Below are 13,530 nucleotides of genomic sequence, written 5' to 3' on the forward strand. Positions count from 1 at the left end.
ATCTGTCAATTACTTTATTGACCAGTAAAGCAAAACACAGCTTCCTTCTTCTACATTTTGCTCTCTTTACTGGAAATTTAAAAGGTACTTACTTAGAGTCGAGCTCAAATTTACGTTTCATTTTCTTTCAAAGTAACTGAAAATGAAAACGCTTTGACCTCACAAGCACCGTGAATAAATTTCTCGAGTCTCAGTGGCCCTGTCCTAACATAAGTGATTGAAACAACATAATGAAGAAACACGAAAACGTTGCATATCTATTGAGATTCTAATACAATTTGTACATTTAACTACTAAAAGTTTCTTGATGAGTGAGAATTACAAATAAATTATTGCCTGGGAGACCTAACTTGTTATTAATTTTCAATCCTTCATGAAAAATTTAGCTTTTTAATAGGTTAGTTTTTAATAGAAATGTTTACTCCAACAGGAATGCATCCTAACGTCTCCGCTCATGATTCGTTCCTCAATGGCTCTTGTTAATAGTAATAGTAATAATGTTAATAGTAAAAGTGATTATTATCAATGATTGGTGAATCAAACATTGATTATTGGCCTCGCTTGTCATTAGTTGCGCCATTGAAATTCAGGAGAGATATGAACAAAGGGTTAAATATTACTTTAATCTATTCTAATACTCTCACTTCTTGCACATTTTGGCTAGATTCCACCTCAATAAAAAAATTAATGTTAATAAAAGAGTGTATTACTAGGCTTATTAACTTTTATTATGAAATTTGGTTCACTAAATGTGGCGCGCCGTTCATACAAATATAGGCTCTTTTTATCGACGCTGCACAAGGCGTAGGCAGGATGCTGCATGTTAAGCAGCGGTCAATCCAAACTACGATCTTGATTGAGGGTCTGGGAACTGATTGAGGAAACGATATGTACACAAGAACTGAGTGGTTTTACAAACAATGGTACTTCACCCCTAAATATTTAAGCCTTTAGCAGGACATTTCAATTGGAGTACGAAGAAGAACATCCCGACAAACAGTAGTTGATCATGGAAACAATTTCATCAATTGCATCTTTCGCTGTTCGTGGTCGTGAGTGCCAAAAATTAGTTACTAATTTTCTTTGGTTATGAAGAGAATAATTGGCGAAACAAAATTTATGAGAATTTAGCAAAACCATAGAAAGCTTCACGATTATATTAACTCTTCATTTCCCTTTCTTTGAATTGCTTGCTATCGTCGAAAGCGATCAAAAAGGACCAACACAACAGAAATTCCAATAGGAAACTTTCACGGAAGATCGAGCCAATGATTGAAATGACACAGAATTTCGGCATTACGAAAAAGTCGCTTATTTATTTATACACTCCAAACAAGAAGCTAGTAGCGTGAACAATAACAATGTCTGCGAAGAGGCACCAACATCTCACTCCGCCACTATCATAGATCAGAAAACAACAATATTATCTAGAGTCAGCAACAATAGACTAAAGTCTTCACAAAGAACAAAAAACTTAACAGAAGCGTTGAGCTGCATTTGGTTCTACCTTCTCCAACCCATCATCTTTTTGAACTTGCCCTTTATTTGGTCCATCATCCCTCCTCCGTAGCCGTCATCATACTCGTACTCGTAATCGTCGTATCCACCACCTCCACCATATCCTCCACTATCATCACCATACCCACCCCCATGGTCACCATACCCTTGTTCAATGAGAATATATCCACCACCTCCACCACCTTTTCCTTTTCCACCACCACCACCACCTTTTCCTTTTCCACCACCACCTCCTCCTTTGCCACCACCTTTACCTTTACCACCACCGCCACCGTACGACATCATACCGTATCCACCACCACCACCTTTTCCCTTCCCTCCTCCACCTTTACCTCCTCCTTTTCCTTTACCTCCTCCCATCATGCCGTACATCATGCTCATAAATCCACCTCCTTTTCCTTTTCCTCCACCCTTTCCTCCTCCCTTTCCGCCGCCACCACCTTTCATCATCACCCCCTTGCCTACGGGCACAAGAGCGATATAAGTTCCTTCGTAATGGTCCTCTCCTCCGTAGCTCATCTCAACGCCATATCCTCCACCACCGCCTCCACCATATCCTCCACCACCTCCGCCAAATCCACCTCCATGTCCACCGTCCCCATAACCACCGCCTATTGCACTTCCTCCGTGACCTCCCCCGCCAAATCCTCCGTCCCCATATCCTCCTCCTCCTCCTCCATGACTTCCATGTTCTCCTCCATGACCTCCATGACCTCCTCCACCAAATCCTCCGTCCCCATATCCTCCTCCTCCATGACCTCCATGTTCTCCTCCATGACCTCCTCCATGACCTCCTCCACCGAATCCTCCGTCCCCATATCCCCCTCCTCCTCCATGTCCTCCTCCGTGTCCACCATCACCATGACCTCCATGACCTCCTCCTCCACCTCCATATCCACCACCGCCTCCACCGTGTCCGCCTCCGCCGTGGCCACCTCCACCTTTAACTCCCCCCATGTCAATCACAGCGTAAGAACTGCTGAAGCCATCACCTCCTCCGCCGCCTCCACCGAAACCTTTACCTTTTCCACCTCCATCACCAAAACCTCCACCGANCGACGTAGTTCGATGCAGGCGAGCCCAAAGCTCCAGGGCCTATACCACCAGAGGGAGCGACGTAGTTCGATGCAGGCGAGCCCAAAGCTCCAGGGCCTACACCGCCAGAGGGAGCAGAATATCCCGTACCCAGTTCGTTTGTGCCTGCGTTGAAGCCGCCGTTACCGTCACCGTTGATGACAATTCTTAGGTCTGCACCCCCAAGACCTGGGGCAGAGTAGGACTGGTCGGGGACGCTTGGCAGAGGTTGAGATGGTCTGAATGAACCTGAATCAATTCCTCCGCTTCCGCCACCCGAGTATCCCCCGCTACCTCTACCGGAAATAGGGCCAGATGCCGTTGCAGGAGCAGAATAGGCAGGACCTGATGTGCCCAAAGGAGCAGTAGGAGGGAAGTAAGTTCCTGAGGACTGTGACGCAGCAGGGGCGCTATACTCTTGGCCAGGCTCCTCAAGCGGCAGCGGAGAGACTAAGTTGTTCTCCGAGCCCTGACCAGGCAGCTGGTATAGCGGGGGCGGGGGTATCTTGCCGCTGTCAGGCTCCGCTGTGGATTGAGTTGTGTTGAATACGATTGTTATGTTGAATACGATGCAATAATGAGAAGCTAAATAAAGGATTGAACTATTTTGTAGTGTCATTGAATTAGCTAGCAATTTTTTCCCCTATAATATGTATCCCGTAAAATTATACAAAAGCACGATGGGTAAATAAATGAACTGTATAGGAGCATTTTATGAAATATTTATCATTGAAATAGATCGCAATTTTTTTGTTATCATACAGTATGTGCTCAACGAAATGTACTCTCCCCTGCGCATACCTTTGTTCATCCCTCAAGCTAAAGATAACAACCAGAAATAATTAAAATCATCAATTTTAGTTTTATTCATATAATTGAGAGCCTACCTTTTCGTTTCTCGATGTTGGCGGTTCTAGTCGTCAAGTCTTCAGGGTCGTCGGCGACAAGCAGCACAATGCGGGTGCCATCTTTGGTCTTGGCCTCGACGATGCGTGCCGTGGGGTCGGCTAGTGTGGCGAACTTGTCTGCCGTGCAGAGGGTCGAGATGCACAAGAGCAGGGGCACCCACCAGACCTGGAACGAAGCCTTATTAAAGAGGTCAATCAAATAAGACTATAATATTTGACTAGTAACCTGAATGAATATGAATAATCATCATTTTTCGATGACAAAAAAAAAATAAAATGAAAATAATAAAGAATATTTAGAAAACTTTCACAGGAAATAATCAATAATTTAATGGTTCTATACAATAAACTGCTGATGGAAATAATTGGAAGATGAGTGCGAGATTTTCGTTGAGCCTTATCGTACAATATTGTCAATGAGCAACTTTTAACCCTTCAAAGACCACAACTTTGAAAAAACGCTTAATTGAAAAAATTGGTCACGGTCACTTAGCTGAAGCCTTGTCCTTTTGAATTTATTGCTTGTGTTATTGAAAGCCCTTTGGTCTACATAAATATGTCCGCGTTAGGAATATTTTCCAGTCATTAGAAGGCTTGTAATATTGGAATTATTGCGCTTCTGGTGTATGCGTTATACTTAAAGAACTCATTTACAGTCGTTTAATTAAATTGAAGTTTACCTTGAATATAAATTTTTATACATATAGTAAGCTTGATATTTATGGTTTTACGAACAAAATAATTAAAAAGTTCAGTATTACTCGCACAGCCTTACGAATAACCAGGAACAAATTAAACTTATTAAATCGAACAACTTAACTTCAAAATCTTTACTAAGATGAACTGATTATATCTTGTACTTTAACTCATTTTTTTCACAGTTATTCTTCGTCCCGCCATCGGACAAATGGCTAAATAAGACTGGCTTGTGATTGCCCTCTCATGAGTGAAGTCAATAATCAAGCTTTAATAACACGAAATTCAACGAGGAAAAACTTCCTATCTACTGAAAGGTTTACACCAACTTCATCCTCAATTATATCTAAGTATAATTATTTGTTGCTAATGCATTACAATTCAGATGGTGGTAAATTTATGGATAAACTTTCCCGGATCTGCAGCGCCCTAACAAAGAAACTCGAATGGACATCCTTGTTGATTTCACGCGGCTCAATTGGCCATCGTTCAGGTTTGAAGGTGATAAACCACGTAGTTATAAAGACCGTTAATCTTTTCCAATTGCTCATAAGAACTCCTTCAGTCGTGGGGTTAAAAGAAGATATAATCTTTTCTTTAACCTTTTAATCTCCGATGGTCGAGGCTCAACATTAACCGGACTTTTCGGCTGACGCGCTTGCGAAGGAAGGCGCTTCTCTTTTACTTTTTAACCTCTTCCGATAAAGGCTGCCTGGGCATCAGCTGACTGGACTTTCCGGCAGATGTGGTTGAAAAAAGGCGCTTCATTTTTTTCTTACGATAAAGGCCGTCCAACAAATGTGCGGACTTTTCGGTATATGCGTTTAGGTTGGAAGGCGCTTCATTTTTACCTTCTAAACTCTTATGATAAATGCTATGCAAAAGTATGCATCAACCGTGCGGACTTTCTGGCTGACGTGCTTGAGAAGGAAGGTGCGTCTCGTATGCCACAGCGAAGCCCATTAGGCCTTTGGTCAAAACCTGATGGCTAACAAAGACGTTGACACGCGTTATGCTAAATGCCTTTCACCTTCAGACCATCTTGCAGCGAGATGACGAACACAACACTCAAGCTAAGTCGTGGAGACAGTTGCGGAATGTGCTTCTACTCCAACCTTGTTTATATTTAAATTAAAAAATGTTCAACTGAGCATGGTAATGTTAAATAAAAGACTTGTAGTCTCTTACCAGCATTAGAGTTTAATTGAATATATTCTCATAAATCAGAAATGAAATGTTTTATATGTTATATTATTATAATGTTTTATTTGTTCGAATTCACTCAGGAATCGTATGTATTTAACACTTTAATTGAGATATGTTTCAAAAAGGAAGCTACATTCCACACAAAACCTCATAGCACAGACTAGAAGGTTCTTTCACTTTTGCTTCTTCCTGGACTTGAAACCACAAGTGATTGAAGTGTGGCCCGGGGGCTCGTCCCAGCAAACTGTACAAGACTTAAAAGCAGCGCTCAACATCTGGCGGTCGAGTGGAAAGCTCTGCTTGCTGTCGCCGTTCAGACAGACGGACAGCAATGCAATAAGCGCTGCTGTGCTAAGTAAACCTCAGACGCCTTTCTCGTCAGGATCAGAGTTTGGAAGACTACCTTGTATTTTTAATTACGTATTAGTGATACCTTTGGGTTAGGTTAATGAATAGCCGGAGTGTGCTTAAGACCTTAAGTGTTATGTTGATTTGAGATTAATCAATTGGCTAAGTTTAAAATTGTGTTGTGTAGTGATTAGTGAAATAGTTAAGTGTCTTAGTGGGATGAGATTAGTGAACTAGTTATGTGTATTGGTGTTATGTTGTGTTGAGATTAGTGAATTGTCTTGGTCGCACGAAGCCAATCTACCAAAAAACAATAAAAACTATGGAAAACTCCTTGATTGTAATATTTATAAGCTCGATAAGCAAATTTATGTCAATACAGACTAGGAACAAGTCGAAAAGAATTTTAGAGAACCAGAAATTCAAAAACCATAGCATTCCATCCAGGTTTAAAGTTTTCTGGGTTAAACTAATTATAAAGAGAAATTACAAACGAGTGCCTTGACATTGAATAAGTTAGGTTGACAGAAAAACGGGGTTTTATGTACTTGACCAACTAGTTACCCTCGATAAATTATCAAGAGCCGAGAAAACTACTTAGAAATTTAATTATTTTAGCATCCGAATATGCAATAATTGAATATGCTTACCATTCTCCTTACGATTTTTAAAATGAGATTAAAGTGTACTGTTCAAAGGATCGACTTCTGAGGCGAAACCAGTTGTATTTCTAATGATGCTTAACAATCATCGTGAAGCATGGATGTTCATATCTGTGCCGGAAGCAATAATGCATTAATATCCGCTTGAAAAGAAGTATAATTGCGAAAAATGTTGGCAAAAATGCGAAATGGCAAATGATGAGGAATAAACTTTTGTATCAACCAGAAAAGAAGGATGCGCTAAAAAAGTGTTAGAGCGAGGCTTCTGCAATATATTGGGCATCTTCCGAGTCAAGGGATGTTCTCGTTTCCTGGGCTTACATTGTCAAGCTCTTGACTTCCAGGTTTCATCAGTATCATACAAAAAGAACGACACAAAAACACTTTTTCGTAGGAAAACGACACACAGAGGCCTTAGGCCCATATTTTCGTAGGTCGAGGTCATAGCCGTTTTTATATTTATGACCATAATCCGCAATAGCTTACACCAGTGGCCTTTCTAAGGCAGGAATTTCTTATTATTTATACAGCGGCCAGACGAACTCTCGTGGCGGTCTTGGTACATTCAGAGACGTGCAGTTAAAAGCAACAATGTTGAAAGTAAGTCAAATTCGATAATTCTTCTTCACCAAAGAGTCAGTATACTAAATGAATGCTGATAAATTTTAATCCTTTCGTTGTATTTCAGTGTTCAAATGTACTGATTTTAACATCGAATTGAAATCATTCTGGAACATTCGACGAAACAAAATTTTTCTCCGATTTGGGTTCTTTCGTCGTATATTCAAAGTTAACATAAATTCGAATGCTTTCGAGATGCACTGCTGAGACCGAGGCCAAATTATCTCGACAGCTTTCACTAATCTTTCCCGTGGCGGCGGAGGACCTGTTTTACGTTAGCAGGAGCTCAACTGAGATCAAAAGTCGCGTCTTGAGGTCGCGTGCCCTCTGACCTCTTGACCCAAGACTGTACGACCGATTTATTTGATTAGCTTGAATTATTTTTATTTTATTTCTTAGTTTCAAATTGATGGGTTAGCCAAGCGATCGTAATCTTTTATTGAAAATTCATTCCAACAGGACCTTCACTCTAATCTTTTGCTCCTGATATTCCTTTTAATTGTCAACAGGAGTTTCTTAGCTTATCCTGAGACGTGTTTGAGTTCAGGAGAATACGCATATTTATTAAAAACCCTGCGTAAATCATATTTGTCCATGAGCATACCTCAGATTCCTCATTTTTTCAAGCCGCTTTCGATGAAACCTTGTTTCCTTTTATGTAGGTAAATTGGGGCCGTCGTCCCAAGGGTAACATCAGAACATTTTAAAAATCTTAATGGCTCATCTTTCGGCTACAATAAGTTTCTTAAATATTGTAGACAAACTCGGCAAGTGTAAATAAATTCCAAACTTTTAGGCACAGGAAATGAAGAGGAAAAAAAATTGTATCTTAATCGAGAATTGGTTCTTGTCGTAGTCTTTTGAACAATCAAGTGTCTGTCACATCAAAAATTTAGCTTTTTTCAAATATGATGTATGGCCTCGTACGGTTTAACAGGATCATCCACTGGATCAGCCGTATGATCATCCATGTGATCATACACGGAATTATACGTCCGATCATCCACGGGATCATCCACAAGTTCATCCACGGGATTATCCTCGGGATTATCCTTGGGATCATGCACGGGATTATACGTGGGATCATCCTTGAGATCATCCACGGGTTCATGCACGGAATTTTACGTCCGATCATGCACGGGATCATCCACGGGTTCATCCACGGGATTATCCTCGGGATTATCCTTGGGATCATGCACGGGATCATACACGGAGTTATACGTCCGATCATCCACGGGATTATCCTCGGGATTATCCTTGGAATCTTCCACGGGATCATGCACGGGATTATACGTGGGATCATCCTCGAGATCATCCACACTTCCCTCCTCTTCACCGCATGGCGAACAATTGTTTGTTCCCATTGATGATAATTTTGTGTTCAAGGCCTAATTAAGTATGGTAGACAAGACCGCCACTTACTTATTAACATACGCCATAAAATTAAAGACACCGCTACGATCATTGCTTCCGAAATATTATTTTTTAGTAGGCGCTCGTATAAGTGAAATTTCATTTTATTTTTCTACTGAGCATATGACCTTCTTCTACTTGACACATGACCTGAAGGAGGAAAGAGAGCTTCCACGTTAGTGCTAAATTACTTAACGCAATAATTGTATTTCCAGGCTTATCAAATATATTCTATCTAATAATATAACTCCATGTTTTAGTTTCCTAGTAGAGATCTAAACGTATTCAACTCATCATTTAAGTTAGTAACTGTAGCAACTGACGGCTCACGCTTCAGCTGACAAAGGCTTAAGTTTTCCCCACTTAGTTTAAGTTCGGCTAAAATGCATTCCTGGAAGGAACGCGCTTTTAGCTGAGTGATAATCTCTCGCAGCGAGCGCCGCGTCATGCCAGAGCCGTGCAGCCACCTGAGCAAGGGAAGGCAACGGTTCCCACGCGGAGGTCGGCAGCGCCCGATCATCCGCAGCCGCGGTCCAACTTTCCCTTTCAAGCGACGGTTGGGCACGCGTGCAGCTCGGCGTGCGTGGCTGATGTAAGCACCACATCCTGCTTAAATCATCACCTACAGCCTCATAATGCATGCAAGAGAGAGAAAGAGAGAGAGGCTTCTATCCCCGGTGTCATCAGCCGAGAGTTCGGCCTCTCAAAATTTGCGTTGGATTGAGAGAGAAGCGCTTAGGCACAGACACGTGTAACCTGGCAGAGACTCGATCGTTTAACGAGAATTGTTAACGATTGTCGTATTCTCGGCATCGACCCAAATTTTATTGTTTTACTGGAATAATAACATTATTTGTTTAATTGTTCATTTTTTATTTGCTTATATTTCCATTTCCATTGAATCGGATTCATTAGCCGATTGCTGCTCAATGAGTGCTTGACATTTGTTCATGCGGAATCAGTGGCTAGTGCATATAGGAAATAGAAATTTTATGTCAATAATATTCAAATTGAGGAGCATTTTCCATGGCATGAGAAGTACAACTTTCCGTTGGCTGCATTGGTCGAGGGCCTAAAGCTGACGCGAGAATTTGTGACAAAATCTGTTAAATAACATGGATTGCGTTGCCCAGGACATCGAACATATGTTCATTTTATGAGAAAATCATCGGTGCCAAGATGATTGAAAAGAGTTTGAATGTTTGGGCAGCAGCAGTTAGGCCTTTACGTCATCCACCTGACCACTACGTTCATCCTTTCTAATTGCATGAGCAGCTTTGACGAGTCATGGGCCCTCAGAGTTCGCGCTGCTGTCGCGGTAATTCAAGCGGATAAGTGAAAATTTTCTGCATCAGGCATGAGGGATGCCTGATGCTGAAACGACTGGCCTGCTTACGATTGAAATTGAATATTATATTTTAGATCGCATCGAAAGATTTGGAGTTAGTATAGAAAAGTTTATTTTTGATGAAATAACTTGTAGGGATATTGGTAGTGTTTTATTATTTTCAAGAAATGTTTTGTTGATAATTTTATAAAACAAGGAAAATCAAAATGAAGGACCGTTTTGATACAATCAATCACGATTTCATTCTGATGTCAATTTTTGGAGAACAATTGAAGTTCTATTGAAGTTCTATGGAATAGCTGTAAAATTTTGATTAACTATAGCACGCTCTCTTGGTTTTTTCAACATTTCCGAATGATTTAACTGCATCTACTGAGTGATTTTATTTCAAACAAAATAAATCCTCACGAAATAATCGATAACCGAGAGCGTGAATGCATCACTCGTCCGGGCACCAACTGCTTAACTCTCTATAGAAAGTAATTTTTACAGCAAGGGGATCAATTCAACGGCTCGATTTGCGGGTACACGCAACCGACGATTGCTTTCAGCCGACAATTGCGTGAAGCAACAATTGGTTGCGTGACGTCGACTCTGTGGTTGGGATTGACAGTTTCAGATCTCGTTTGTCAACAAACGACGCCATTCCTTTGGAAATCGCGTATAGTTGTAGAAGTACGCGACTAAAACCATACGCGAAGAAGATTTCATTTGATTATAAATCGTATACTCATTGATTCTGCCAGAGCTAGCTTATGTAAGTTATTTTTGGACATCAAGTTCACTCACTGGTTTTCAGTGAGTGAAGTTTAAAACTTTAATAGAAAAAAACAACTTCGATTATTTTTTTGTTGATGAAATGGTAGAACACAGCAGAGTATGCAGTTATGCATTCATGTTAATATGCATAAATGAAAAATTTAAAGTGAACAGGTAGTTGTAAGCTTTTAAGGTCAGACATCTTGATTCATAATGTGAGTAAAGTTATTCCATTTCATAACTCTGGCACATGTAAACAGAAGACAGAGGAAAGGCTGGGGCATCGCTCGACGAACAGCTAAGCTTGGCGCTGCAAAGAAACCGCGCGTCATAAAAAACATCAGCTCAGGAAGTCAAGGGGAAGAAGCTCCCTTTCGTTGAGCACGCATCCTCATCACTTTCTCCCATGACGCTCATTTGTGAACATTACTACGCTGGATGTTCGGCGTAAACAACAATCTATCCTTCTTATGATTCAGCCTGGGACGGAATAAAGGTTCTGTTCTGATGGTCTTTGGAGGAAGAACTCAGTGAAGTGCGGGACTGCAGAAGAGAGCTGCATGGTATAGAGCGTTGCTGTCATGGCTATCGTTAGCAGTTAATCGTGCAGAAGAAAGCATCGCATGGAATGCCTCATGACCACATGTGGTACGAGGTCATGATAGATCATGTCATGAACGTCTGAGAAGTGGCTGCTTTAAAAAGAGATGTGGTGAAACCAAAAGCTTTTCAAGATTGCTGAGTCTAGGCTTCATAGTACATTCTAAAGCATTAAATAATAAAAAGTTTTGGTATTTCGGTTCACTCTGGCTATCGAAGAGGTTTTTCCATCTATTTGAATTTTTCTTTTAATATCGGCGTCTTCTCAAGCGTGTTACAATCTATCATTAAATTAAAAAAAATATTCATGGTGATTCGTGATGGTTCATCATTGTTATGTCATAATTATATCAAGTTGTATAAGAAATAAAAAAAAGTTTATTTTCCAAATAATGATAAATAATTATTTGAATTTAATTGAATTTTAAATTATTCTGGAAAAAACGCAATTTATCGTAAATGTTTATAAATATTCGGATTATTATTATGGTGTTTTATGAGTAAGTTGTAGTGAATTAATGTTCGAACGGTTCTGGTTCGAACTAAGAAAGGCCGGGAAAATTATCATCTAACGGCAGAGTGAAAGCGATATTTTATGTTGAATGAATAGTAAGATAATTGGCCTGGTGGATTCAGTACCGAATAAAGCTAACTTAGCATGAATTTACTAGCGTTTTATATGTGTTAGGATCTACATGATCTTTTTATTATTTATTAGGAAATTAGAGCCTTATACTATATATTCTACAATCTACAGCTATAAGTTGTAATGAGTAATGTAGTGCAGCTTATAGCTATGTGGCATCCAGTTGATATATTATTTTCACACTATCATTTTTATTGGCAAAACTTTGGCTTGTAAAAAGCGTGATCGATATCCAAACGTATTTAATCTTGGGTATAGGATGGCCAGATCGCGGACATGTCTGTAAATCTTCGGTCATCTCCGTATGCATGCATGGAGAATAGAAGCTTCAATGAAGTCGAGGGTTCTGTCCATATGTCTTTAATACATCAATAACGATCGGCAATATTTTATTAAGTGAGGGCAGTTCGTTGCTTCATTAAGTCATAAGTCTATTATTTGAAAATATTCGTGAATTTCTTTATCAATTCACGACAAAAAATTATAATATTAAATTTCGTTCAACATCAGCGTGTAAATGCGGACGCACCGCATAATATACTCTGCAGAGCTGCATACGTAGGCCTTAGTAATGGGTCAGTTCCTGGTCTATGCCATTGATGTGAATTTTTCCACAACAGAATTTAAAAACTATAGTCATGAGTTCAAAAGTGCTTTGAGAACTCTCTCAATAAAGAATCAAATATTAATTGAGAAGAAAATGAAGTGGTAAGACATTAATAGAAATGCATACTATATACAGCTTTCCAAAATAAGACCATTTTTGAACTGGCAGGACTTTTATTGACGTACTCAAAAAAGGGTAAAGGGTTCTAATGAATTAGGGCAATGCTGCTTATGATCTTCTGAAAAAATTTAGGAGTTTATACTTACTTTTCTAGCTGCGCGATGTGCTTAATTCCTATAACACGTTTTAAAGAGGGGTTTTGTTAACTGGTCCCAATTTACCATTTAATATCAGCTGATCTTACGGGTTCTGAAAAACGTAGCGAGCGTTTGCTGCAGCCTCATTAAGCGTCCCTCACCTGGATATAACTGGGCGCTTTAATGAGCTTTTAATTAAGTGGGTACAAACGCAAGAAAGCGGCAACGATGAAACGGCGTCGAACAGTTGACACTTTAAGATAACGTGAGCGATATAGTAAATATGACAAATTTAATGGCATATATATCAAATTAAGCTGAAGTGAACATATTGTATAAATTGACTCACCGTTTTCACATTTTTTGGAATTTTCGTTATGGATTTTTTGTCCAAAATATTGCTGAAAATAGAATTTTCTTGCTTTAAAGAATGTAATATTGTTAAGAATATTACTGCGTACTCACCAGAAAGACTGGTCTCGGCTTCATGGCAGCTCCCGTTTCGTTCAATTAATAATTTCGTTCAGTAGTCCGTATTCACTATTAAGACATTGTCTTATTCTCGTATTTAGTTAAGCGCAGCTCATGAGAGCGTTCGTAAAATATGCCTCAAGCAGTCGTCTTCTGTAATGGGAAATACATTCATAAGTAGGAAATGCGTCGTGACATTTACAATCTCAGTAGTAGATGTAGTAAAGGGAATAAAGAAAAAGATGAAATGAAAAAAGCAATGAAATTGCGGAAACGTGAATTGTTTTAATGAGTCTTGTTTTTAAACCGATTATATGAGTAATGAGTAAAGTAAAAAAACACGTTTGAGTAAATTAACACGAAGTAATGAGTAAATGAGCAAAGAAACACGATTGA

At 39.7% G+C, this 13,530-nt stretch overlaps 2 protein-coding genes across 2 annotated transcripts; both read right to left on the reverse strand.

Annotated features, from left to right (window-relative positions):
* Positions 1 to 1,503: 1,503 nt before the first annotated feature.
* LOC108667839 (glycine-rich cell wall structural protein 1.8-like) lies at positions 1,504 to 2,475 on the reverse strand. Its single transcript, XM_018154928.1, has one exon. It carries the CDS (start codon positions 2,473 to 2,475, stop codon positions 1,504 to 1,506), a length of 972 nt encoding a protein of 323 aa, XP_018010417.1.
* Positions 2,476 to 2,554: 79 nt separating this feature from the next.
* On the reverse strand, positions 2,555 to 13,319 carry LOC108667840 (pro-resilin). The gene is made up of 3 exons (XM_018154929.2): positions 13,129 to 13,319; positions 3,480 to 3,666; positions 2,555 to 3,117 (listed from the first exon to the last, which is right to left on the reverse strand). Exons 1-3 carry the CDS (start codon positions 13,150 to 13,152, stop codon positions 2,555 to 2,557), a joined length of 774 nt encoding a protein of 257 aa, XP_018010418.1. The 5' UTR covers positions 13,153 to 13,319.
* Positions 13,320 to 13,530: the final 211 nt, after the last annotated feature.

Source organism: Hyalella azteca, unplaced genomic scaffold (assembly GCF_000764305.2).
Source record: "Hyalella azteca isolate HAZT.00-mixed unplaced genomic scaffold, Hazt_2.0.2 contig17430, whole genome shotgun sequence".
Lineage (NCBI taxonomy): Eukaryota > Metazoa > Arthropoda > Malacostraca > Amphipoda > Hyalellidae > Hyalella > Hyalella azteca.